Source organism: Canis lupus, chromosome 34 (assembly GCF_011100685.1).
Source record: "Canis lupus familiaris isolate Mischka breed German Shepherd chromosome 34, alternate assembly UU_Cfam_GSD_1.0, whole genome shotgun sequence".
Lineage (NCBI taxonomy): Eukaryota > Metazoa > Chordata > Mammalia > Carnivora > Canidae > Canis > Canis lupus.
In genome coordinates this window covers 35668549-35695725 of record NC_049255.1, presented here as the reverse complement: position 1 = coordinate 35695725, position 27177 = coordinate 35668549, and the positions used below count along the sequence as shown (strand labels likewise).

Genomic DNA, 27177 nt, shown 5'->3' with positions numbered 1-27177 from the left:
GGTGTCTCTCATGTTTTGTCTCCTTCACTGACATTTTCACTCATTTTCTCTCCTTTCCCTTTATTCCCTTTCACTAATTTCCTTTCACAAATCCCATTTAAAACAGTACATCTGTCACTCACCTACCAAGAGTGGAAATGATACCAGAAAATTCACATTCAGGCTTCACTCTGTTGTGAATGACATGTTCCCATTCTTAAAAAAAGTAACCATCTCCTCTTATCATGAAGTAAAGATGGCGAAAGAAGAGAATGAAAATAGGAGCAAATGATTCTTGAACTGCCATCAGATCTGCACTGGCATAGAAAAGAGGAAGCATGGCCTTTGTGCCCAGCCTAGCTCTTGGGATCAATTCTGTGCCACTGGCTACGAAAAGGAATAGTAACTGCACAGTGACTCCCTTAACTTACGAATGCACTGTCCTGCAAATCCAGTGTGCGATGCTTTAATAAATTTTCTTCTTATCACATCTGTAAAATATAAAACATCTTTTGATGCCTAAGGGAAATCAAGGGAAAATAAGGACCCAAGAAGTATAACCCACAGGCCTAAATGTCTGATCACCTAGGAAAAACCATCTCTCCCCCTCCCCGAGAAAGGAAGGGCCACCCCAAGGAATGCTTTCTTATCTGATACTCAGAGAATCTTATAGAGTATATTAAATTTTGCTCCTGTGTACTCCTCAACATTTTTAAGATGTTTTCTTATCATAAAATTCCTCACTCCAGAAGCACCTTACCAAAGGGAACTTTGTTTTTTCCCAAGTACACATGTTTGGGTTTTTTCCAAGTACATATATCTTTTCTCTACTATTTTTGTTTGGTATTTCCTTCAGTGATCTCAGAATCATCAACATGTCCAGGGTTCTCTGCTGAGCCTAGGTTGCCTTCATTAAAATTGTTTCTTTTTTCTCCTTATAATTTTTTGTTGTTGTTAGTCAGGTAAAAGAAAACTACGCCCAGCTGTCATCTTCAAAGTAAGAGAGAAGGCAAATAAGAGGCTCTCCATTAACATACGCTGTTAGGTTAGAAGGTGAGAGAGACAGTCACACATAAGCGTGTTAAAATGTCCAGTTATCGACACTCCTTCGTGTAATTAGATCTAGAATGTTCTGGAAGTCTGACCAACTCTTCCATTGCAAGAATTAGGTCTTGACACTTCCCTTTGCATTGAGAAGAGAAAGAGCAGCTTGCTCAAATAAGAAACAACCTGAAGGTAAAGACAAATTATAAGATGGTTATTTGCCCAAAACACTTGGAGCTGTTGGCATAGACAACACCTTGATGAGGCCGAGCACACTGGTTCTTGTGCCTTCACACACATACACAATTGTAAATAAAATAAAAATAAATGAATAAAATAAAATAGAGATTTTAGGGAAGGACTGAGAAAAAAGGCTGTCACAGGCTTGAAATTAGAGCTCTATTATTTCAACAGGAAAGAAGAACAAACTACGAGTTTACTATCTTTCATGGTTAAGAAACAGAATACTACACAATGACCCAGAAGTAGAAAAGAAACAAGGCTGGATCACGGTTGGGGACTTGGAAGGCTGCATACATTACAAAGTTGGTAAGTGTAAAGACATGGAATTGTTTACTCAATCCTAATTATTCAGTTTAAGCTTCATCCCATTTCTTTTTTGTCAGGTATTGATGATGTATTTGCTACAAGTTTAAGACGTTGGAACTTCCAGTAAACTTGCATTGTTTCCCAAAAGTCAGATTGATGAAGTTCAAAGAGCACATTCAGACTAAAGTCCTATGCTCCAGTTTAAACATTTATCTCTACTCCTTCCTAAATACCCATTAAAATGACAGCAAAGGAATAAAAAAAAAATTCCATAAACCCACAAGGACAAAGAGATGAGAAACCAGCAAACAAGAGATGTCAACAGAATTGATAGTTGGTTGACGAGTTACTAGCCTAGGTGACCAAGAAATGCTGAATTCTATGCCTGCAGTGCGGAAAGTCATCAAAAACAATCCAGCCACTTAACAGAACCCAGAAAAGCCCAGGGTCAGAGGCCAGGTCTATCTGAGATGGAGGTATATATGAGTGGAACTGAAAACAGAAGGAGTATTAGAAGGGTGAGAGGCAGCAAGTTCTCTCCCACTCAACAGAGGGTGAAAAGTTGGCACAGCCAGTCTGAATTGTGTGAATATAGGATTGCCAGAGCAGACAGACAGACAGACACACACACGTTTCCCCTGCTTAGCTCCCAGAATGTTGGCAGCCATACTTATATTCCCAAGCAAGATACTGAAAGATTTGTCTTTGGAGAAACTAAATGGCCAGAAGAAAAGATATCCAGGTAGTAACATTTAAAGTGCCGTGGAAAAGCTTGCTATCTCACCGCCTACACCTGAAGCCCAGCAGTGGGTAAGCTCATGTGTACTAGAAGCAAGGACATCCACTAACAAGAAGGAAACTTAAACAGAAAGAAAGGACTTTAGAGGAAACAAAGATAATGAGGAATGGAAGCAAATTAAAAAGAAACTGTAATAACTTCAGAGAAATTAGAAAACCTATTTCCAGAAGAGAAGAACAGGGACCATTAAGAAGAAAGTTGGAGCAGGGTCGGAGGAGGTCACTCAGAGAACAAGAAAAAAATTTTGGAAATCTGAATATATTGGCAGGTATAGAAAGGTAGTAGATGTATTGGAAGATAAAGATGAGGCATCTCCCAGAAAGTAGGACAAAAAGAAAAGGAAAGAAAAGAAAAAGATCAGAAAGGAGACAGAAAGTCAGAAAGTAAAAGTATCAGTCCAAGTGCTTCAAAATCTATTCGGGTTTAGGAAAAAGAGAAAATCAAATTGGAAATGGAGGAAAGTATCAAAGAAGGAATATAAGAAAATTTCTAGAACTAAAAATCCCAAATTAAAAGGATTCAGTGAATACCCAGTATAGTGAATGAAAAAAAAAAAAAAAAAAAGGACTCACAGGAAGATATATTAACATGACATTTCAGGACCCAGGAAATGAGGAAGTCTTTAAGGCTTCCAGATTATAAATAAAGTTTCTATATTAGGTGGCTTGAGATTTAGTAGCAATACTAGAAGCTTCCAAGAAGATGAAACAAAGCCTCCAACTAGTTATTTTATAAGCCATCCGTATTAACCACGTATTAACCAGGGTTCTCCAGAGAAACAGAACTAGTAGGATACACACACACACACACACACACACACAGAGGTGTGTATACTTATGTGTGTATATAAATACATATACGTGTGTGTATACATGCTCTCTCTATAGAAAGAGGTTTACTCTAGAAGTTGCTTCACAGACTTATAGAGACTAAGAATCCCAAGATCTGTAGCCGGCCAGCTGGAAACCCAGGGGAGCCAGCGTCTCAGACCCAATCTGAAGTCTGGAAGAGACCAGTTTCCCAGCTCAACAGTCAAGCAGGAGGTGTTCTCTTATTCAATCTTTTTATTCTATTCAGGCCTGTAATTGACCGGATGAGGCCAATCCATATGGAGAGGGCAATCTGCTTTACTCTGCGTACCCATTCACATATTAATATGATCTGGAAAAACCCTCACAGACACACTCAGAACAATGATTGACCAGATATCTGAGCACCTTGTAGCTGGGTCAAGTTGACAAAAAATTAACCATCACACCACCAAACCATTTGTTAACTTTGAATGCAGTGTGAAGACCCTTTCAGACAGGCAGGGTCTCACAACATTTATGTTCCATACAGTATTTCTCAGGAAACTACTGACTGATGTATTCCATCAAAATAAAACCATAAAAGATTAAAAAGGGAAGAAAATACCCAGAATGGTGGTGAAGGAAATGTGAATGACAGTTCTGTCTTAGGTCTAGAGAGAAATCAGTCCAAGTAGAGTGAGACAAGGGAGCGTTTCCAAAAGGGATGTCTCCAGGGAAAAGAAAAGGTCATGAATAGATTACCTGCCACGTTTGACCACATTGAAGGCATTCACAGCACCAGCAGCAAGTCTACATGTGCTTAGAGATAGACACATGGAGAAGAATGAAGTGGGAAAAAAAAGGGAGAACAAGAAAGGAAATGTGACTGTGGCATCCTAGATGCCTCAGATGAGAACAATAATCATTTCAACATGAAATCTTGATTTAACCAAAAATTTGAACCATAATTGTATTAGTGGTGTTGGGGGAGGAAGAAACGTGTGTGTGAGAAAAGAAACTAGAGAGAGGAGACGGTCATAAGAGACTAAATCGTTTCCAGACTCTCAACTCAGTAGATAATACCTGCAACTGAAGAAAATCAAGAAATCACATGATAAGCTTATTATTTAGAAATATGGAAATAAATGGCCAAGGAAGTAGTTGAAAGCATATGAAAGACAGAACATGTAAACAGAAGGGGCACACTACAGAAAAAGAGCGCAGAGAGCAAGAATTTGGTTCTTGGCCATGGGCTGTCCAGTTTCTGTAGGACACGAGTGTTCTCTTCATTCAAATATTCCCCCAAAGGAAATGACTGCCACGGGTACCGTCCTAGCCTGTCCAGGTTGCTATGGCAGACACCATGAACAACAGGGATCTATTTCTCACAGTTCCGGAGCCTGGAAAGTCCAAGACCAAGGTCCTGGCTGACTCGGTGTCTGCTGAGGGCCTGCTTTCTGGTTCATACACAGCAGTCCTTTTGCTACAATCTCCTGCGGTGTATGGAGAGGGGGATCGATGTAAGGGCCTTCTTTATAAAGGCACTCATCACTTATAAATCCCTAATAACTGGAGTTCAAATTTGGATAATAAGCAAATGGCCACCTTTATGTCTCTACCCTCTTGCTAATTTTTCTACCATTTGGCCATGGCAGCCCTCAGCTTCTTGCATGTGGATGACTGTAAGAGCCAGGAGGGGAACATGAAGGTGATTGTGCAGATTCTTATCACAACGAGTCATTGACATCTAGACCTAGTGATTAAAGAGTGTCCTAAGCCTTCAGATGAAAAAAGGAGCCTTCAGTATAAAGCAAAAGGCCCCAAGTATTCTGCAGACCGAGTGGTTTAAGAATAAAGGGGAAAGGAGAGAAAATGAGTGGGAAATATCAGAGAGGGAGACAGAACATGAGAGACTCCTAACTCTGGGAAATGAACTAGGGGTGGTAGAAAGGGAGGTGGGTGGGGGGTGAGGGTGACTGGGTGACGGGCACTGAGGGAGGCACTTGATGGGATGAGCACTGGGTGTTATGCTATATGTTGGCAAATTGAACACCAATAAAAAACAAAAAAAGAAAGTTCAATCTGGATCTATGAGCAAATCTCACAGCAAGAGCATCACCATCAATTACGTATTTACATATCGTGGCTTACACATACGTTAATACAAAAAACCTGAATAAGTTGGTATCCTTGTTCTAATTCATAATTTGTCTATTACAGTTAAATATGAAAGGATTAAATTCCTAGTGATTGCCTTAAAGAATGCTGTGGAGATATATGCTTGGGCTCCTAAACCCTATCATAAGTTCATGGCATTTAAGGTAAGCAGGCACGCCGATTCCCTAAAGAAGGGATTTTTTTTTTTAATTTTAGGTTTGCACCAGTTAACAGTCTTGCATATTGACTAGAACCAATCTTTCTATATGTAATAAGCCTCTTTTAAAGTATAGGAACTCTTAGACTTATTCTTCCAAAAGCAAAGACTAAGCACTAATAAGTGTTATAACGTATACTGGGGTTGGAGAGGGTGGGTGAATGGGGAAAAATTAGGGTGCGCCCTCTTCCATTTCAGGTCTACGAATCATCTCTGAGGGGCGTGGCTACTGGGCAAAGCATTAACCGTGATATTAGGCAACGAGAGTCGTTATACAGGCAGCTAACTAGAGTACTCTGATATGTTGTCTGAAAAAGGCATACCAACAGCCGCACCAAATCTCAAGGATGAATCCAGATCTTGTCATCCATATAAGCCTTTGGGGTAAAGCCCCTAAAACTCACATGACACCTATGTATCCCCAATGTTATCGGACTTCTCTGAAATGAGTGCTGAATGTAGTTACGTAAGGAAATGGCTTAGTTTCTCTGCATTCTGCTTTTTCATTTTTGCCCTTATCTGAGTCTGTAACCACCATGGTTGGATTGGTCACTCATGACACTCAGCAGGAGTGGGATGAGGATGTGCTAGCACTGTGGACCCCGGCTTGTGAAAGTTGACCCCCAAATGCCAGAAGGACCAGTACGTGCAGGCACTTGGGTGTTTGCAGGGCTGCAGCTCTGTGCAGAGCCCATGGGAATTTCTCTCTGTCCCCTGTCTCTCTGCCTGTGTACCTCTCACTCTCTTCATAGCACATTGGCTCACTTTTTCTCCCCACCCTTGTGGCTTTGATCTTCCTTGGCCCCTTTATGTATTCTTTCTTGCCCCTTAGGCCATGTGAGGGCAGAAGCTGCCTTGGGAACACTGTAAGGTGCTCTTTGAGGCCGTCTTGTTGCCTTTGGTGCAAGGGCTCATTTCTGATGGGCTCAGGAAGACAGATGATACATCGATGGAAATGGGCTTCCTCCATAACTGCACTTTTGTGGAAATTTTGGACTGTATTAAGTTAGTAATAACACTTAAGGGGTGACACCTAAAAGCTAAAGCGGTGCTGCCATTGTGCCAAAATCTCAGTCCACAAAAGCTTTCCAGGCAGGGTCCCTTCCTTCCCATTCCAGTTCGGAAGTTACAGCCATCAGTTTACCAGCCAAAGTGAATGAGGGGGTGCAAAAGGCTGTGTTGAGTAGACCACGCCGCCTGGCAGGAGGGCAGTGCCAAGGCCAAGACTAGAACAGGAAAGACTGGAGCCTCCCCTTCTGTGAGACTCCATTAGCAAAAAAATGAAGAAAGAGGGCTCCCCTGGGTGGCGGTGGCATGATAGCTGAGCCACTTGTGGTTTTACAGATTCTCTCCCAGACACCAAAGCCCTAGAAAAAGTAGACTGTCTTGAAATAATGGCAAAAGAAAACAGAGAAATAATGCTTGACAGCTAGTTGGGGCTCGGGCTCTGGATTCAAGAACCTCAATAAACTTGGCTGGAGCTCTCTTTTTCCTTCCTCGTTAAGCTCAACTGGCCAACTTAAGCCACGAGTCTTACGATGTTCCAGCCTCCCCTGCTTCTTGATTGGCCAAACCTAAGTCTCAGATCTCAAATGAGTTTAAAAGAAGGTGCCAATCTGATGCCCACTCAGTCATTGAAGGAAAATCAGAACAGAGCATACGCCTGAATTCTGAACAGGTTTATTAGCACAGAGCTGGCCCAGCAGCCCACCCCAGGCTGTCTCTGGGGAGGTCATGGCCATGCCTGGGTCCGGCTGTTCCATGGGAAGGAAAGGCGCCAGAGAAGTGGCTGGACCTTCTCCGGAGGGAAAAGCCAGAAATAGGAAAGAGCAGCAGCACCCAGGTGCCAGCTTTTTCAGGTATAACGACACGGTCAGAGTTGACAACTGTAAACCACTTCTCTGCCCTAAAGGACAAGAGGTGGGGAAGGGGCCACACATGGGTGCTAGACCCTTCCTCCTAGGGCCAGAATATGAATAGACCTAAAGCTGAAAGAGAAATCTGGCTTTTCAACGTAAGAAAGTCAGACATTAACTTCACCAGGCTCTAGCTAAAAGACAAAATTAAGATAACCTCTTTGAACAATGTGGACACTCATGGGGCGCTTCTTAAAGTCTTTTGCAGATCTCCAGCACAAGCCACTGCTTGTTGATCTCACGGTAGAAGAAGGTCAAAGATTAAAGGTTATTTTTGGCTCACACACTGGTTTCCATGTAATTGATGTTGATTCAGGAAACTCCTATGATATCTACATACCGTCTCATGTAAGTTTCTGGAAGTAAGCCGCCCGGGCTCTCTGTGCAACCATGTGCATGTAGAAGGAGATTCGTTCTTGCACATTTTTAGTAGAAGTCGGGCTAACTTTTACCCGACTTTTACAAATGCTTGAAACTGAGTAGCACGTAAAGGCAGTTCTCTGCCATTTACTGGACATGTTGCCTCGCTGGACTTTAAATTAAAATGCATATGATATTTTTCCTTCAGGGGCATAAATTGTGTTTTTTAAGCAAGAGTACAATGGACAAGTTCCATGTTTTCAGTTCTTGAAGGGAGATGGGTTCATGTTACTTGGGAAGTCAGTGGTCTCCTTTTGCTGTCTTTGTTCCTCTCTCCAACTGGAGGGGAGTGTCATGTAGTGGAATCAGACACTGGAGTGCACACCCCGGCACACTGGACATTCTCTCCAGCCCTCAGCTTTCCCATCTGCAGAATGGGGGTGAAAGGACTTATCCCAGAGGGTTGTTGTCCTCAGCATTAAATGAGAGAATACCTCTAAGGTACTTGGCACAAGCCCCTGCAAATTATCATCTTCATATTATAATCCTGGAACATGGCCTAAAATCTGACCGTGAAACACAAATACTGCACATGGTTTCACTTACTGGGATTGGCGCAGTGCAAGCTGTGTTTCCTGCGTGTGATCCCAAGGCCAACATACAGTAGACACTGTCAGGAAAGTCCGAGGCCTCATCTATTGCCGACTGGGATTTTTTGAGAGTTTATAGGCTTTACTGCAAAACAAAGCACGAATATTGAAAAAAGTTGCCTCAATATGTGACACACACACACAGTCTGTCTCACGTGCACACACACAGCGCTCACTGCTGTGTCCCAGCTCGCATCTCCTCTCCTACAAGCCCATCTGTGTTTATTTATTCCAATAGAGTGGTCACTTTAAATGTTTTTTTCTCAATGAGCTGTTAATTTGGATTTTCCTGTTTAGGCACGCAGATGAACAGTCTGTTGTATGCTAAGGGCCTCTTTGGTAGGCATTGGGCCCCACCGTTTGACCCCATTTAGGGTATTTCCATCTGATTCAGCTGGTCTGCATTCCCCTCATCTTTTTTAGAAGTAGATGGACAACACGTAATTATTACGGCCATGAGACATGTGCTCAAATCCCAGTTCTACCACCAAAATACCAGTGCAGCTTTGCCCAATCTGCCTAACCCCTCTGACATGCAGATGCCTCGTCTATAGAGAATGGTACCTCCCATGGGGAACTGTTCTAAGGACTAGAAATCATGTATGGGAAGAGCCCCGTGCTCCGCACTCTGTAGGTGTCCCATACTTGCAGTTGTTGTTTTTAGGAACCAGGTAAATTGGATTCTTGACCTGGTACCTGAGTTTGTATTTGTATACTAGGGCATTTGACAGGTCAGTGGTTAAATTAAGCAAAGCAAAGCAAAATGTCAGTTTCTAGAATGAACGTGGTTGGGCGGGGCGGGGGGGGGACACTCTTTTTTGCAATTCTTAGTGATTAATAGTCAAGACGCTGTCTTATTTTTTTAAAAAGAATAATGCCTGGCCTTTCTTTGTCTCCTAGATTCAGGGCAATATCACTCCTCATGCCATTGTCATCTTGCCTAAAACAGATGGAATGGAAATGCTCGTTTGCTATGAGGATGAGGGGGTGTATGTAAACACCTATGGCCGGATAACTAAGGATGTGGTGCTTCAATGGGGAGAAATGCCCACGTCCGTGGGTAGGTTAACCATTCCTTATCTCCTTCAGCAGTTACACCCCCCAAATGAAACGAAAGTCAAGAAATGTGAAACAACCATTTGATTCCACAAAAAAAAAAAAACAAAAAAAACAAAAACAAAAAAAAAACAAAAAAAAAAACAGTCTGTGAATAACACTTGTAAGACTTGCTTTGTCTGTTTATCTCAAGTCGTTTGTCATTTTTGTGGTTAAGATGTGAACAGATGCTGTGAGTTATTGCCCATCTAATGTTTTTAATGCGGTTTTGGAAATTCCTTTTGACAGCCTACATTCATTCCAATCAGATAATGGGCTGGGGCGAGAAAGCTATTGAGATCCGGTCAGTGGAAACAGGACATTTGGATGGAGTATTTATGCATAAGCGAGCTCAAAGGTTAAAGTTTCTATGTGAAAGAAATGATAAGGTAAATCCGTTTCAACATTTGCATTAGTGTTTGCATTTTAAGAGACCACCAGGTACCTGTGAAACCTTCATTTTCCTTTATACTGATTTGAATCATATCTGTGTTAAACAGTATTATCTTGAAATGGCATTATTTGGTTTGGTTCATGTGAGCCCTCAAAACATATTATTCACATATTTAAAAAGACATTAACACTTCTACAAATTTCTTGTAAACTCTTAGCAACCTTTGTGGCTGGAAGGCCTTATAATGACTCAGCAGACATCCCAAATTCTCCTCCGCACTTGGGAGAGTTGGCCCATCATCAATCATTCACAGTGGGTCGACTTCACACTCCACTTTGAGACTTTTCACAAAGTCACTACGGGGACCTAATCCATCACATTATATTCACCTTAAATGTAAGACATTTGACATGTAGAAATACCAACTTTTGCAAAATGTCACCCATTCCTTAAGAAATGCACAGTCACAAACTCAACTAGTGCCATGTCCTGTGTCATTCCAGCCATGTTTCTTCTGAAGTGTCATAAGGGGATTGTTTTGCAGTGAAATTGGGGGAGTCCGTCTGGCATGATCAGTCGCCTCAGAAGGGTATTTGTGCAGCAGTGCTGCTTTCTCCCTTTCCCTCCCTGTAGACTAACCCAGAGTTTTTAGTAGCTAAACTGTGCTCATTTGTGAATTCATCCTTTGTGACTATGGCCAACTTAGAAATGCTGTCCCCAAATAGCAGGCAAAGCGCCTATAGTAGAGAATGTGATGGGTTGAACGGACAGACATCTCTTACTCCATCTTGGTTGCCCAAAGCCAGAATGGGGTCCTAGTCCAACCCTGGGGCTATGAGTCTAGACTATATCTGACCCTGGCCAGCTCCTCTTGAGTTGGTGTGGTCTGGGTAGACAGCAGCTGTGGATGGCCAGGATAGTTCCAGGGCCTGGCCAGAGTATGCCAAGAAATAGACCTGACCCCCAGTGAAATTCTAGGCCCAACCCAGTCTCAAGGGATCCTGAGATGAGGAGTGATGTGGGCATAGACCCCCACACTTCAGTTCATTGAAGACCCATCCCAGGAAGCCTGTTCTAAGCCATGCCCAAACCCTCAGGAGCAGGCTGAGGGGGCCCAAGGTTCAGAGCCCAGGGTGCGCACAGCCCGGAGAGAATGGCAGCCCTTTCTTCCTACCACCCCTCCACGTTGTGTTTCCATGGGTCCTCTGTGCTTCCCCGTTTTGATTCACTGACCCTAACAGTAGCTGTACTTACATATGTAGCATTAGCTGAATGACAAGCATTTCCACTGAACTTCCTAAGAAGTTGTTGTTGGGAGAGACAGCGTTCTTCTGGAGGAGTTGTGGAAATGAAGTAGCAGAGACTTTACACTAGTGACAAAAGTAACTGCTGTGCACCAAAGTTTAGTATTGGCTGACTGAAGGGCTAGGCCACAGCCCAGAATATTATTTTCCCAGGGCGGTGGTTCACTGACATTCAAGCAAGCAGTAACCCAAATTTTGCTCACTTCTTTTTTTTAATTTTTTTTTTATTTTTTGCTCACTTCTTTTAGTTGTTTGATAAAACGATTTAACAGACCCAGACCAAATGGACTGTGGTTCTATTTATTAATGCCATTATCTCCTTTGGCCTAGGATACGCCCTGCACCAGCAGACAAGCCAAGGGTTAACTCTTGATACCAAAGTGAATAGGCATTAAACACCTTATCCTGTCTGACCACACCGTTTTTGTTTTTTTTTTTTAACTTTAAAAACTGATAACTTAAGTTGTATAGTAGACAGTAGACCCAAAACTACCCCCTTGACTTTGGGAATTTGAAAGTATTCCATTCCCTTCCATCCTAAACTCTGACCCCTTGTCGTTATGAGGGAGAGAAGGGAAGCCCTCTGTGGCTTTTCCAGAGATGAACGAAGGACCTGTTGTGTCCCCGGCCAGGAATTTAGGACATTACCTAGCATGAAACTCCCTTTTGAAATGCGCGCATCCGAAGGGATGTCGCAAATCAAAATATAGCCCCTGCCACGTTCCTGAAGGCCAGTACCACAAGAAGTCATAGTAACAATCGTAGTGAGAACGTCAGGCGTGTTTAGAGAGGATGCACTGTATTTAAAGGCACTTTTATAAACACCAGCCGTTGAGTCTTAAGAGCTGACACGTGGAAAGGATAGGACATGTGAGAGAAAATGGATGGACGGTGGAAGAAGAGAGGAAAAGAAACAACCATGCAGTTGAACTAACTTCTTTTTAATTTCAAACAGGTATTTTTTGCATCCGTGCGATCTGGAGGAAGTAGCCAAGTGTTTTTCATGACCCTCAACAGAAATTCCATGATGAACTGGTAACAGAAGAGCACTTGGCACTTATCTTCATGGCGTTATTTCTAATTAAAAAGAACGTAACTCATGTGGACTAATGCCAGTCTAGAGGCAGAATCAGAAGGCTTGGTTGAACATACTGCTTTCCCCTTTTCCTCTTCCTCCACCTGTCCCGGTACAGTCCACGGTCCATCTTGCAGTGTTGCAGCCTGGTTGAGAAGGAGAGAAAAAGGTGGCAGGAATTTCCAGGAGATCCTCAAGAATGCTGCGTTGTCTTGTGGACAAAGATGGATCATGTGCCCTTCGGAGTTAGGGATAGAAACAAATATTGTGTGCTCTTATGATTAAGCTGTGTTATGGTGGATTTTGAGTTTTGTTCCGTTTTTACCTTTTTTCTTTACCCCCTTACTTTGTAAGACTGGGGAGAGAATGCATACCGAGAAAATGAGTCTGTTTTTAATTCTGTCTGCCTGCTAGCTTTAAGTATATGATACGTTGTAAAATCTCCAATTTCAAATAGTGAGAGACAGCACAATAAATGTACCTTATCTCCTTACACTGAAGGCCATAATTGCATAGTGGGGTAATTTTAGAACTCTTTTGCCTTCACCAACCCAAAAGGTTGCTTTTTGATAGCAACTGGCTAATGAATTTTTAAAAGAGAAGAAAAATACTAGTTTTCCCCTCTTTGGGGAAATAGATTTTAAATGGCTAAACTACTAGCCTTAGACTAATAAAATCAACTACCATTTTTGCAAGTCTGACAGGCCCTATTTTTATATGGCCCTGTACAGAATGGAATGTGTTGAATGGGGTAGTAGTGCCATTGAGTTGAGTTGGCTCTAGCAATTGAGGGACTCTGTAACACAACTTTCCCTCAGCTATTATGCAACAGATCAGGGCAAAAGATGGGATGACTGATGAGGTCGGACAAAAAGAGCTTCTGGGAAACAAACTAAAAAAAATTTATATATATATATAGACACACACACACACACACACATTCTTTTTTTAATGCACAAAGCCTCTAGCTAAGAGGTCACTTGCTTCGGGCTTCATTAGGAGTGAGACTTTGTTGAGTTCTTTCTGGGAATCGGGGAGTGAATGACATCCAGGCTCTGGTCATCCCCAGCTTTCTCCTGAGGGTGCCACTTTCTCAAGATGAAAACTGTGACTGAAAAAAAATAATAATAATAAATGTTTCTGAGCTGCCTGTGTTCTCTCTGGGTTGGTGAGAGAAGGGACTAGACTACTAAGCCTGCCTGAGATACAGCAGGCATCATTGGTTCAGATTTTATAGAACTTAAAAGCAAGGCTTTGGCCAAAATTCTGAGACCCTAATCATTTTACCTTCCTCCAAATTACCCAACATACGGTAAACAACATTTGTGCAGAGATATGTATGTATTTAGTTCAGGTTGACTCGTGTCCTTATAAACTCTTACTCGGATGATTTGAACTTTTATGTGACTGTCTGGGGTTTTTTTTTCCAAAGCTACAAGCATGGCCGCCTGTGGTATCGAGGTGTTGCAAAAACGATATCTGTGTTGCGCTTCCTGTTTTAACCTACCTCGTTTCGTTTGTTTTGTTTCACGGTTCATCACAGCAGTGTTATCTCCAGGAGACATATAGAGAGCTCAACTGGCAATCTCAGGCGTATTTAATATTTTTTAAACAAAACAGTAGTTGACCAAATTGTTGTTCTTCAAAAATTCAAAAAAAAAAAAAATCCAACATCAATAAAAACTAATGTGGCTGGTTTCTGGAGAAAACAATCACTGTAAACAGATTTTTTTTTTTTTCAAAGTCTGTGATCCTACTGATTTTTGCCTAAATACATTAGCAGCTGATGTACTATTAATGAGAACGAAATACACGTTAGGAAAATGGAGCCATTTCAATCTGGTGGTTTGGGCAATCGGGGGAAGGGCAGGGGAATTCTTCCAGTTTCTGACCTAGAGGATTATGCCCCTCCTGTAAAGGTGGTTATCATTTGCATTTATTTTAAACAGGTAACACACAATAATGGAATTGGGGGTTATCTTCAAGGCGATCACCAAGATGTCCTCATCATGGTCCCTTTAGCTCTCAAAAGCAATGAAACCCTCCCGTTCTCATTTTTATTGCTATGGCTCTGCTGCTGAACAGTACTATCTTCGCAAATTCCATGCAACAGATTCAGCAATAACTTTTTGGATTGAATTTAGCAACTACTGTAATTGGATGCTGACATGGACAAAATATATTGATTTGGGCCTCATCCCCAAATGTGATTGCCACCAGCTCTTTATATTGCTGCTGTGGTATTTTAAACCAGAAGCTTCTTTAAATTATGTTGCAAACTGATCTTTGTTTTTATGTTATGTTTTGTTTCGATTTCCAAGTGATGAGTTCGAAACACACAGCTTTAAATGATTTTTTTATTGTGGGATTTTGGGTACAGTTAAGAAATAAAAGGGAATCATTGTGTTTAAACATAAGGTAGTTTGTGAATGTATTTTTTAAAATCTAGAGTCATTGAAACAAAAACTCATAAAAACAATATTAATGCAGTCTTGTTTACAGTATGTACAGTGACATAACATAGAACATGAGCTTTTTCTGGTGCCAACAACAATAAAACACAGACGTTAAACATCAAGCCATGCCTTTTATATTTTTGTACAAATATTTTACACGGAGTACAAGGCAAGACTAAGTTTAAAAGGGCCCCTGACAGATATCTAAAGAATTCCTTGAAGCTTTTATCTTCAAAAATACATTTTCTTCCACCAAGGTGGGCCCTAGCCCCGACACACTGAGACCCCGGTCATGCAGAGTATTGCAGACTATTGTTCTCACAGCTCATAACAATTCCCAACTTCCTGGTTTGCTTGCTTGCTTGCTTTTTTTTTTTTTTTTTTTTTTTACATTGTGGGGAGGATTGTGCTTTTCATACATCTTAATAGCATTTTAATAAAAATTTCTTTAATTTTGAAACTAGTTTTAGTTCTTCCCGGAGGGGATTTTGTTTCTCGAATTGATTTTAGTTTCATTGTTCTACAGAGAAACTAAGCCATCCCCACCGCCCCCCCAAGTAAGTTTCACTCGGTCTTTTCAGTCCTTATTGCTCTAAATTGATAATCATGCAGTGAACTCCCCTGAGCCTGCCCATACTGTAGTCGTGGCCCGGGTTCTGACAGGTGGCCGTCATTCTAGGGTGCCAGTCAGGGGAACTGTATGGATTCCTGCATCCAGCTGGGGGTAGAAACATGACCTCCAGCATCTCTGTTTGAAGGGGTTGGAGGCCTCCCCGTGCCAGTTACACGCAGCTGTTGCCATGCACACGACAGAGATGAAGACAGCTCGCACTAAGTTCCACACAGAATTAATGGCTCTGTTTATATAGATGTCATTATTTTTCTTGAAGACGTAAACGATGCTTCAAGAAGACCTAGCTAGAGCTATTTCCACAGTATAGATCAAGACCAAATCCCACAAGGCCACTTGGACAGGGACTCCATTTTTCTAACACCAGGGCATTGCTTTCTAAGATACACTGCTTACATACTTGGCATCAAATACACACTTTTAAAAAGCATCTTCATTCCTGCTTGTCAAGACCTACTAACAGTTTTCTGTCTGCTGTTGTGACTCATTGGTAATTGGTGTCTCTGGTCCCTCTTGTGCAGTAGATCAGAAAGAGATGTGACATGCAGGTCAGAGCCCTCTTGGTTTTGTCCACTGCCAGACAAAGACGTGCCCGAAGTCTGACACCCACCCCACCCCATTCCATGAGGTTAAAAAAATTTTTTTTCTTTACTATTATGTGTACCAGTTCCCGTCGCTGTTTTCTTGAAATGTGGAAAAGCTCTTTATGTGTGCTGTCTTTGGAAGTCTGCTTGAACAAGCGTCACTGCGTTTGTGCTGACGGCTTTCAGATATAAGGTGTGCCACGTTATTTTTAAGAAAGAAAATAAAATTCTTTTAACCCACTGGGGGAAAACAGGACAATATCCACAACACACTGATTGTTCTGAATCATCCTACCGAGCCCCTCATGTTCAGAATCCTTTCTGCTACTCCGTTCTGGCCATCTCAACAGTCTGTGTAAAACTTGGAGACTAACCAAATCAAAGGAAGCATAACAAACAAATCTATAACTGGCCTCCCTTGAGACCACACAGCACAACATAAAATCCAAAAGTCTAAATGTGACTTCATTCACCTGCCACTATTTCTCAAATGCCTCACTGCCTTTTGACTCTGATCAGTATAGTGGTATCAGGAACCCTAAGGTGTGCTGTCCTTCCATGGGTCTCAAAATGGTATAAACTGAACTCTCTTCAGAAACCCCAGCAAAGAAAATCCCTTGAGAACTTTCAGGTTCAAAACTGACCATTTGTACATTTCTACCAAGCATTTTCTAGTGTTTGAGTTCCGTCCTGTATCATTGTTCTGGGAATTTTTCCACAGGCAACTCGAATATTAAAAAAAAAAAAATGCATAGTGCTAAAGAATATGAGACCCTAATCTCTACTGTGAACTTTATTCTTCTAGGCCTGCCATTGCAGGAAGTACCAGATGCACCCCAAATCCCCATGAAAGTGTGTTTTTAAACAAACGTCCCTGGATATGTTTTGAGATACTTTAAATCCAGGTCAAAATCTTGGACTCTGTGTCCATGAGGCCAAACATTTGCAGGAAGACTAAAAAACACAGTTAAAAATAGAAATGTTCTAAAGATTACAGGTTTTTGGTTTTGTGTAGATATCTTCAAATTAACTCAACTCCTTGCATGACAGTTTGGTTTTGACGGTTTGTTTTTATCATCGGTGCGTGGCATTACACCACTGAGGCTGAGCAAAGGCTGGTGGAGAGGTGAGTTTTCATTTCCCACAGTGGGTCCCTCTGTGTACGTAGCAAATGTCCCGGCCCCAGCTTCCCTTTCCCGTTAATCTCTTCCCCTGAGGTTAGTGTAAAGGAATAGTAATACTGTATTATGCTTTGTTTAAAAACCCCAGTTGTTACCCTGAATCAGAATTTCAAATGTTAGGTGACAGCAAGAAATCACGGCAGGGGGGGAAAAAAAAAGACAGCTTGGTGAACTTTAAAATCGGATGTTACAAAACCATTTCTGTGCATTTTAGCGGTCTTATTTACAATGTCAGCATAACTGTAGAGATGCCAGATTGACCAAGATTGGGAAGGGAGGCTATCATGCTGCTATGCCTACAAGTGGCTACGTTGCTGAAATCTCCAGTTTTCTAAAGCGTCTCACATTGTCAAAAATACGCTGAAGCCGGGTAAGTCTCACCTGTGTCAGGGTAAAAAGGGAAACATTCTTGGCGTATTTTCTCGTCTGAACCTTTTGGGTACTTTCCAGTATTTTCTCCCTGCATACAAAAAGCCTTCAGTTGTTGTGCATAGTTGTTCCGAGGAGTAGCTAGAAATGATTTGGTGGGTTCTAAGCCAAGGTATTCCCCTAGAGTCACTGCCATGCCCCAGAATATATGATCTCTGTCAAGATGTGGTAATAAAACATTAATAGTAGTAGGATGCCTGCTTGTTCCTCATTGCCACCTCCAGACTGTTATCCGTCCCTCCCAAACACCCAGTGCTCTGAAGATCTTGCCATCAGCCTACAAAGTCCTCATTTACCTTCCAGCACTCCCTCACAGTGCTTAAGGATTTCATTTTTGGCTCACCGTCGCTGGCTCCACCACCACCCCTTCTTAACTCTTGGTGATTTCAATATCCACTTTGACAATCCTCTATACACCCTGGTTTCTTGGTTTCCTGGTCTTGTCCAGTGGAATAGATTACCAGTTACTACTGTGCCTCCTTAATTCACAGCAGGTGGTTCTTCTATTTGCTCCGGGTAGGTCCTCTGCAACCTCACCACATAAAGGCCACTGCCCCCACCATTCCCTCCCTCTCCTGCATCACCAATGTCCCTCATCCCAGTGGAGGATGTCACTACATCCATGCTGCCATCTCTTGTCTTACGAACACGCACCTCGACCACCTCACCCTGTCTACCATTTTATTTATCTGCTCCCCTTCACAGAACAACTCCTCAGAGGGGATTATATATACTTCCCATCTTCAGTCCTCTCCCTCCTTGGTCTCTTGAACCAACTTGAATCAGGCTCTCATTCCCACCATAATAGCTATTGCTAAGAACAATGTGATCTTCATGCTGCTCAATGCAACGATGAGGTCTCTGGCTTCATACTCTGGACTCGGTCTTTAACACAGTTAATAACCTCTTCCCTCCTGAAATACTTTCTCAGCTCTGGAATATCCCTCACGTTCTCTCACGTCACTGGCCACTCCTTCTCGGTCTCCTTTGCCAAGTTCCTGGAGTGCCCAGCACTGGACAGTCCCTCCCTGAAAGATCTTCTCCACAACTGGGGCTCTAGAAACCATCTCTATACACTGAAATACTCACATTTGTAGCTCCGGCCCTAACCTCTTTCCCGAATGCCAGCGTTCTATGTCTAAGCTCCTACTTGATATCTTCATTTGGATGTGTGGTTGGCATCTCCAGTCCAGCTCACCACGCTCAAAACTAAACCACTTTGCACCCCACCCACCATCCTACTTCATTACTGTATGTCCTGTGTCACTAAACAACCAACTCCATTCTTCCAGACCAGAAAATCTTATAGTTGCCTTTAAATTTTCTCTTTCACATGCCATATACAATCCATTGAGGGGCGGGTGTGGGGAGGAGGGGGGACTCTGTTTTTCCTAGCCTCACAATATATCCACAGTCTATGGATATAGAAGCCCAGGCCACAGCTTGCCTGGGATGAATGACACTTTTACAAACATATAGGTTATGGTACTTTTCTGCTCAAGTCCACAATGCTTTCCCCACTCACCGGAAGTGTCAAGCGTACTTAAAATTGCTAAAAAGCACTATGAATCTGACCTATCCTTTGCCCCCTCTCCAACCACTAATACCGCTTTTCTCACCTCATCTACTGTTTCCCTAGTTCATTTGCTTCACCACATTTCTCTTGCTTTATCCAGAACACTCTCAGAGCGTGCTCTTGTCTCAGGGTCTTAGACCTGGCTGCTTCCTCTGTCCGGAAATCTCTTCCCCCACACCTCTGCGTGACTTAGGTCCCTACACAAATATTCCTTTACTGTCAGAGGTATATCAGCTCTCTAATCACCCACTCATTTTCCGCTTTATTGCTTTTCATAGTACTTATCAGCATCTACTTTGTTCATTGGCCGATCTCCAGTACTTCGAAGAACAGCTGGCAAATAGTAGATGTAGTTATCGGACGAATTAATCAAGGAAGGAAAATAAACAATAACAGAGTTTTGGCATTGAAAAAAGTTACAGAGGTATATGGTCATTTGATTTCAATATCAAAACAAAAAGCTATGTCCACAGTTTTTTATCATAAAAGCATTGGTTTGCTCTCATGTAGAAAATAGAAAGCCCTATGGTTTTTTTTCCTGGAAGGCTATTGTGGATGGAAAACACCTGACTGTGATCCTGGCTGTACTTTTTCCACTAATCACCCTAACAGGCCAAGTCGCAGGGCTGGAGGAGAGACTGTCGTATAGAAGCTGGAGAAAAGCAGCATTTCCCGACTCTTAACGTTTATACGGATAAGGACCCAGCTTAAGCTACTGGTATTAGAGTTATTGGAATGGGAAGAGGATTTTGCATTTTGTTCCCTGGTCTAAATGTTTAAAAATGACATTTTTCCCCCTAAAACAAGAAATAAACAATGGGAAAAGTATCCCCCTGCCCAAGGCAGCTTCAAGAAAACCTCATGACATTTGGGACTTATCATTTGTCCAGGTGACGAGTTCTGAGGCTGGCCCGGGCGGGCTCGAACATCTGTATATACTCAGCGCCGCTGAATGTTGTTGCATGAAGTTTCATTTAGGAAATTGAAACACGCCTTCTGATGAATTTATTGTTTCACTCAGTCTTGTAAAGGGCACACCTTGTAGTTTCGATCTGTTCAATTATGTATTTTCCTGCTCACGTAATAAAAGAAACATATTTAAAAAATAAAGGAAGAAGATCATGAAATGACATCATGTGAAGCACTATAACAATGAAATGATTTTTTTGCTCCTTTCTTATTTTCTGTGTCTTTTCACAAATCTGTCCAAGTGAAGGATAGCGTGTAATTCCTGTTAAATAGCCAGGGTCAAGGTCTCAATCGACCTTTTCCAGGACCAAAGCCATTTGGGGATTCTGTGGTGCTAAGCTGCAGATTCCTGAAGGTCTTTACAAAAGATACAAGCCATTGGTTTCAGGTATAGATGAAGCATGTGAAACAGATGCTAAGGGATGCCCAAGGTGTTACTGCAAAATGAACTTTCCGTAATTTATGTGGAAAAGCATTTTAGAGTTGAGTTCTCTTTAACATGGAATATCCCCAGCCTGGATGTGTTTTCATCTTTCCATAAGCAACTAAGCCCAAGTTTTGTGACGACAACCATGCGATAGAGGGTCACGTGTCTGGTCCCCAGAGCTGTCATCCTGGTTTCCAGATCTCAAAGTTAATTTACCAGAGGCTGTCATAAAAACATGGATTAGCAGCATTACGCACGGTCTGACCAAATTTTTCAGTTCTACCCCCAGTGCTCCACGATCTCAGGTTATCCTGTATTACTAACCCCCCTTAGTAAGATAGGTGACCGTTGGAAGATGAGAGAATCTAGAACCAGAAGGCATTCTGGAGCAAGGAAGAATCAGCACAGCCTTCAGATGAACCCGAGGCTTTCGCCCCTTCTCCGTCCCTCTCCTGACGGCCGTTCATGATCGAAGGCCCAGAACCCGGAGCATGCCAAAGTCACCCCTAGTCCGAGGCAAAATGATCAGAAAGGGCAATAGAGTGAGTTTTCCATACAGCTCCCTCAAAGACACCTGTATGTGGAGACGGCATGAGTGCCCCGCACAGTGACAGGATTTATATGCGAGAGCTGACGCTCCTAATACAGGCAGCTCTTCATCTTATTAAATGTTCTAGTTGGGGTGCAGGGGGTGGGGAGGAGCTGGCTTTTGAATTCTGGGGGTCTCCAGAGCTACAGTCTCCGATTACAGGGGGAGTCTGCCCCGAGGGCCTGTTACTGCCTTTCCTCTCACCTTCTTTCTTCTCTCCTCTGAATGGATAAAGAAGCTGTGGTCTGTGTATACGATGGAATATTCCTCAGCCATTAGAAACGATGAATACCCACCATTTGCTTCAATGTGGATGGAACTGGAGGGTATGATGCTGAGTGAAGTAAGTCAATCGGAGAAGGACAAACATTATATGGTCTCATTCATTTGGGGAATATAAGAATTAGTGAAAGGGAATAAAGGGAAAGGAGAGAAAATGAGTGGGAAATATCAGAAAGGGAGACAGAACATAAAGACTCCTGACTCTGGGAAACAAACTAGGGGTAGTGGAAGGGGAGGAGGGCGGGGGGTGGGGGTGACTGGGTGATGGGCACTGAGGGGGGTACTTTATGGGATGAGCACTGGGTGTTATGCTATATGTTGGCAAATTGAACTCCAATAAAAAAATTAAATAAATAAATAAATAAATACATACATACATACATAAATACATAAATACATAAATAAATAAAAAGAATTTTTTTAATTTAAATTCAATTTGCCAACATATAGCAAAACACCCAGTGCTTACCACCTCATGTGCCTTCCTTCATGCCTGTCACCCGGTTACCCCACCCCCACCCACTTCCCTTCAGCAGCCCTCCATTTGTGTCTCAAGTCTTCAAATCTCCATTTAATTTCTTTATAATTGTCTCTTAGATTTAGGTGGAGATAACCTTTTTTATGACTACTTATTCCTTTTAATACTTCTCTCCTTGATAACCAACTTCTCATTTCTTTTGACTCAGCTATTTACTGTTTTCTTCTTTTTTGCCTTTCCCTTTTCTTTGGCAACTGGCCTTATTTCTATGTCTTTGTGACTTTAAATTCTTCTTGCTTTGTTCTTCTTCTTTGAATATTTATTTATATGATTAAACATCTGCCTACACTTTTGTATGTTATTTGTTCTTAACTTTTTCCTTTTTTATTGACATTTTATCTATATGCTTTACTCTGCACTTAGCTTCCTTTTTTACTCTTAATTTATTCTTGATTAGCTTTATTGGTTTTGTCTATTCTATGTCCTAATCAGTGTTTAATTATTCATTATAATTATTTTTCCATTATACGTAAAATTTTTCTCCCTAATTTTAATTTTAATTTAAAACTCATTCTGTTTAATCCTCTTATTTTATAAATGGGGAAGCTAAAATGCAAAGAGTTAGAAATAACTTGCTCAAGATCTTAGCATAGCAAGGGTAGAACTGAAATAAGAAGACTGTTCTTTAGGCTACTGGTCTAGTGCTCTTTCTACCAAACCGGTGCAGTAACAATGACTGTGCAAATAAGACCTTTTTTAAAATAAAGACCACTTGATTAGCACCTCTTCAAAGAGCATTTAGTTCCTGAGACATCAAGGTCAAGAAATGATTCAACATCAGTGATCACCCAGGGAGTGTGTGAAAATCAAGTGGAAAGGGCAAAGCTGAGAACTGGGACTTTATTCCTAAACTATTTGGAAGAACAGAACCTAAAGCCCCTATAATATGCGTTCCTAGGTAAACACAGCTCCCCAAGCCTCTGTGTTCTTATTTCTAACACGGGGATAATGCCCACCGTTGTGTTATGTTGATCACATCAGGCCATGAATGGAAAAGCTCCTTGTAAATTTTGTGTGTAGCTGTTCTTATAATGACCATAACATTCAAAAGAGAGGTTAGAGGAATCACTATGTAAAAGGAATACAATGGTATTACCTTTTAAATGTGTGTATCTATTTATTCAAAGAGGGAAAGAAGGGGGTGCCTGGGTGGTTCAGTCCGTTAAGTGTCCGACCTGAGTTCTGGTAGTGATCGCTTGAGCTCTGATAGTGATCTGGGGTCCTGGGATTGGGGCTCTGTGCACAGCGGGGAGTCTGCTTGTCTCTCTCCCTCTGCCCCTCCCTCTGTCCTTCCTCCTCTCCTCACTCCTGCTATCTGTCAAACAGATAAATAAAAGCTTTAAAAAAAAAAAAGTGCCTATGCCACTCAATACCCAAAATTATATGTTTTCCTTTTCCTCCTTCAAAACAAAATTACTTTGTATTGACTTTCTGTTGTTTTTTGAGCACCATCTGGTGCTCTTGGGTTTCTATTCCTGCATTATATGCATGCATTGGCCTGCTTCATTCCCTAAGCTTTGATGGTTAAGATAAATGAATAGAACTACCTTAGTAAGAGATAATTTATAAGAATGTCTGTCTTTAGACTCCCATTTAGCCTCACCAATCAAGCAGTGGCCTCTGTGGCAATTCCATAATTTCTTACTAATCTCTTTTGTACTCCTACATTCCTACAAACGTTCCAGCTACAATCTTCGTGGAAGTCAACAATGACAATCAGAAAAAAACATTACCTGGTATTTGAGATTTTTAAAATTTCATTACCCAATAAACTTTTCAAGCAGTGATCTTTTAGTGCCCTGGCATCTGAAACAGTTATCTCCTAGGCAGAGCTGGCTCTGCAGCAGCAAATTAATGGATTAAAATGCTAACTGAATTCTTACTGGCAAGCAATCTGTGAGTAAAGACAATGGATTAGTCAGGCTGGGTGTTAAGTGATGAGGACAAAGGATCACATTCTAGCGTTAGGCCTCCTCTTGGGGCAGGGAGTGGGGGGGCTATAATCATCAGAAATGATCTAGACTCTTACCTGTGGGACCACTCAGACCATCTCTTTGCCCTTTAGTGTGAAGCCATCATCGAGAAATCTCTCTCTTATCCCTGCCGTGATCTTACATGTCTCAAAAGGACAAAATTGCATACCTGCAAGGAACTTAGAGCCTCACCCTTCGGAGACCATAACGGAGTGGCTCAAGGTGGCCTGAAAGGCTGCAGCAGCAATGGAAGGAGAAGGCTCATCTCCACTCCAAGGACAGCACTCTCTCTTGTCCACCAGGATGTGTTCCTGACCCTCTTCACCCTTCATCCATCAGTGGCAAAATAAAGGCAAAGGCTTTGTTGTGTGGCCAACAGAGCCCACCTGTAAGGAGGATTGGCTACAATCTGGCAGTTGGGTCAGGGTAAGAGAGATGGGGGCCTGTGCTCTTGCTGTAGCAAAGCAGAGCGATTTCCCCCTTCATGTCAGCATAGGCCACCTGAGGAGAGTTTTAGAGCAGAGAAGAAAGGTCAGAGGAAAGGCAGTAACAGGCCCTTGGGGCAGACTCCCCCTGTAATCGGAGACTGTAGCCACCACAAAGGAGGGCTCCATTCTGAGGCTGCCTTGAACATCTCTAGAGGCCCACAGGAGTCCTCCTACGGGAAACAGTCCTCTGCTGCACAGTCACTGAGGCACCAACCTTCAATTTTGATATGCTCGTTCGAGTCACTGAAGAAAAATAAAAACTGTTTCCTCTTCCCATCAATCACCAAAAAGTGCTTCACCAAATCCATTTGCCTTGCTCAAAGAAAGAGGTGATTTCAAGTTGCAAGGGAGAGAGATTCTATTTGCTTTTATGTTTGCTGGTCTTGCCACTGTCTCTCAAATGTCTCTGAAAAAATGCCAGAGGCCCACATTTGGTGTAAGCACTGGGGATTTTCTCCAGGGAATGGGGCTAATAAGTGGAAGCTGGCTGTGCCTCTTAGAGATCTGCAAGACAAAGGAGTACCTGGGTCAACATCTTGCCCACCAGCAAATTGCACCATCTGCTTGTGACAGTACATTCCTAGAACTCCTCTGTGTCTGGTAAACAGCTGTCATGAGAACCATTTCTCCCTGACACTAGTCCTTTTATTGGTGACCTATTGGTCAACAACACAGAGGAACATTGTTTGTTAAACCTCAATGATGACCTCATGATCTTTACTCCCACTTTTTTATGTCAACCTCATAAGCCTCCCGTAGCACCCCACAAATTAGCAGCAAATGGTATTGAAGGCAATGATAGAAAATATTACAAGCACTGTCTGTAAATGATTAACCCTGAACACTGAAGAGACACAAACTCAAAACAGAAAGATGCCCTGCAGAGTGTTGTGGCCATTTAGGCATCCTTGATTGAAAACTGGTTAGGAACAGAGAATTTTAATAGACTTCATTTAAACTGAGATGACTTAAAAATCGCAAACAAAACTTTTCTGCATGCAGAGGCACCATTCAATTTAGACTGAATTACCCAATGATTAATTAATTTAGGACAGTGCTCACTGAAAAATTGCCATAGATGTGCAACTGTCAAAGGAATTTGACACAGATTGTCAAACCTTCGTGACATGAATGGCACAGATTCAGGGGGCTGCCCACTCAGCAGACCTCTTGCTCTTTTAATGAGAGCTGTCCTCATTGCCAAGTATCACGAGCTCCAGTTAAAAGAAAGAGCAAAAAGGTGGGAATGGTACCTAGACTTGTAGGAGCTACTGGGTAGCTTTTCATGTGTGACTCCCAGTGTGGGTCACTGTAAGGCTATTAAGGTCACTGCATCTATACAAGAAGTCTTAACAGTCATAACCCCAGCGACCAGGGCTACTTCCTCTGCCCTGCACTTGGTAGCCATAGGTCTGCCTTCGGGAGGAGTCAAGAGGTCCTCTGGGCATCTGGATTTGTCACCTTAGATTGTCTGAGTCTCTCCAGGTAACCACTGAGCTAGCCAGAAGAGTCCACTCATTCCTTCTGATCCATTATATAAATCCATTGAATTAACTCAATTATAGGCAATATTAAAGGAAGGAAAAGAAAAGGAATAAAGGAAGTAGGCCGATGCATTGGCTGCCACAGAACTGGCACCAACAATCTGCCAGGGTTCTTTCCTTTTAATCACAGCACAAGACACTATCCTTAAGCTCCTAGCAGTCTCCCCTAGCCATGGGTGTGGCTGGAGACAGAGATCATGACTGCACTTGGACCGTGACTTGATCTCCCTGGACCCCTGCCATGGTTCATTTCCAGGGGAAGTCCAAGAGATCATTTGAACCCCAGAGCATCCAAACAGGAACAATATACCAGCCTCAGCAGACCTTGCTGGAAACCTAGACTCCACTCTTTTTAGTGTTTTCCTTGTGGGTAGAACTAAATAAAAAAGTATGTTTTCCACCATGTGGAACAATGGTTTTGCAGTTTAAACAACTGTCTACTCCTGCCCTTAATGATCAAGAATCTGGTTATTAATTGCTGAATAAGTTAGGCCATTCGGCACCAACCATTCACTGTGGCATAGATCACATGATGACAACCCTTATAAGTAGCTTCCAGGCCACAGCAAAGATAGCAAGTCACAGCAAAAAGATCTGAAGCCAAAAATCTGAGTTCAAAAGAAACCCTAGCCCTACCTAATCATGCGATCTTGATCAAATTACTAAACTGCATTTGAATACCAGACTCATTGTTTATAAAATGAGAACAATAATAATACCTACTTCAGAGTGTATTGTGAAAACCCTGTAAGATTATATTCATTATGAATGTGAAAGTTAATGAGATTATTAGTTATGTGAACCATCATTAATACAGAACTATACACAAATGAACAAGGTTCTAGTAATTTGTTTCAGAGCAACTACACTCAATCTCGCAGACTTGGACCTTTGGGGAGCTTTTATGTACTGCATGTGGGCACACCCAAATGAATGTGGATAAGAGATGCAGGAATTTTGCACTTCACATCACTTCATCTTAATTGTCATACTTATAAACCTCCTTCTTTTCTTGAAATAAAACTATAGGTTCCCTTAGAAGTAAATCCACATCCCCAACATTAGCAAGAAAGCAAGAGTCCACAAGGTTTGAGGTTGCGGGCACTCACAGGGCTGACTCGAGTCTCCCCAAATTCACCATCCTGTCATTGGTTCCCCAGCTGCCCCTTCTAGCCCTTCA

At 42.1% G+C, this 27177-nt stretch overlaps 2 protein-coding genes across 23 annotated transcripts in view; one reads left to right on the top strand and one right to left on the bottom strand.

Moving 5' to 3' along the window:
- The window catches only part of TNIK (TRAF2 and NCK interacting kinase), a 376466-nt gene extending 361558 nt beyond the window's left edge, over positions 1-14908 (top strand). For all 8 annotated transcript variants that reach the window (XM_038583888.1, XM_038583893.1, XM_038583891.1 and 5 more), the window contains 6 exons: positions 1438-1572; positions 5383-5483; positions 7651-7800; positions 9363-9522; positions 9807-9946; positions 12211-14908. In XM_038583888.1, the coding sequence (XP_038439816.1) occupies positions 1438-1572; positions 5383-5483; positions 7651-7800; positions 9363-9522; positions 9807-9946; positions 12211-12294 (770 nt within the window). In that variant the 3' untranslated portion in view covers positions 12295-14908. The remainder of the gene's footprint in view (positions 1-1437; positions 1573-5382; positions 5484-7650; positions 7801-9362; positions 9523-9806; positions 9947-12210) is intronic.
- The window catches only part of LOC119867530, a 115753-nt gene that overhangs the window by 1640 nt on the left and 86936 nt on the right, over positions 1-27177 (bottom strand). For 14 of the 15 annotated variants that reach the window (XR_005384010.1, XR_005384018.1, XR_005384016.1 and 11 more), the window contains 2 exons: positions 8419-8547; positions 411-470 (listed from right to left, as the gene is read on the bottom strand). The gene's annotated coding sequence lies outside the window, so the exon portion shown is untranslated. The remainder of the gene's footprint in view (positions 1-410; positions 471-8418; positions 8548-27177) is intronic. The other variant, XR_005384014.1, reaches the window with a different exon arrangement.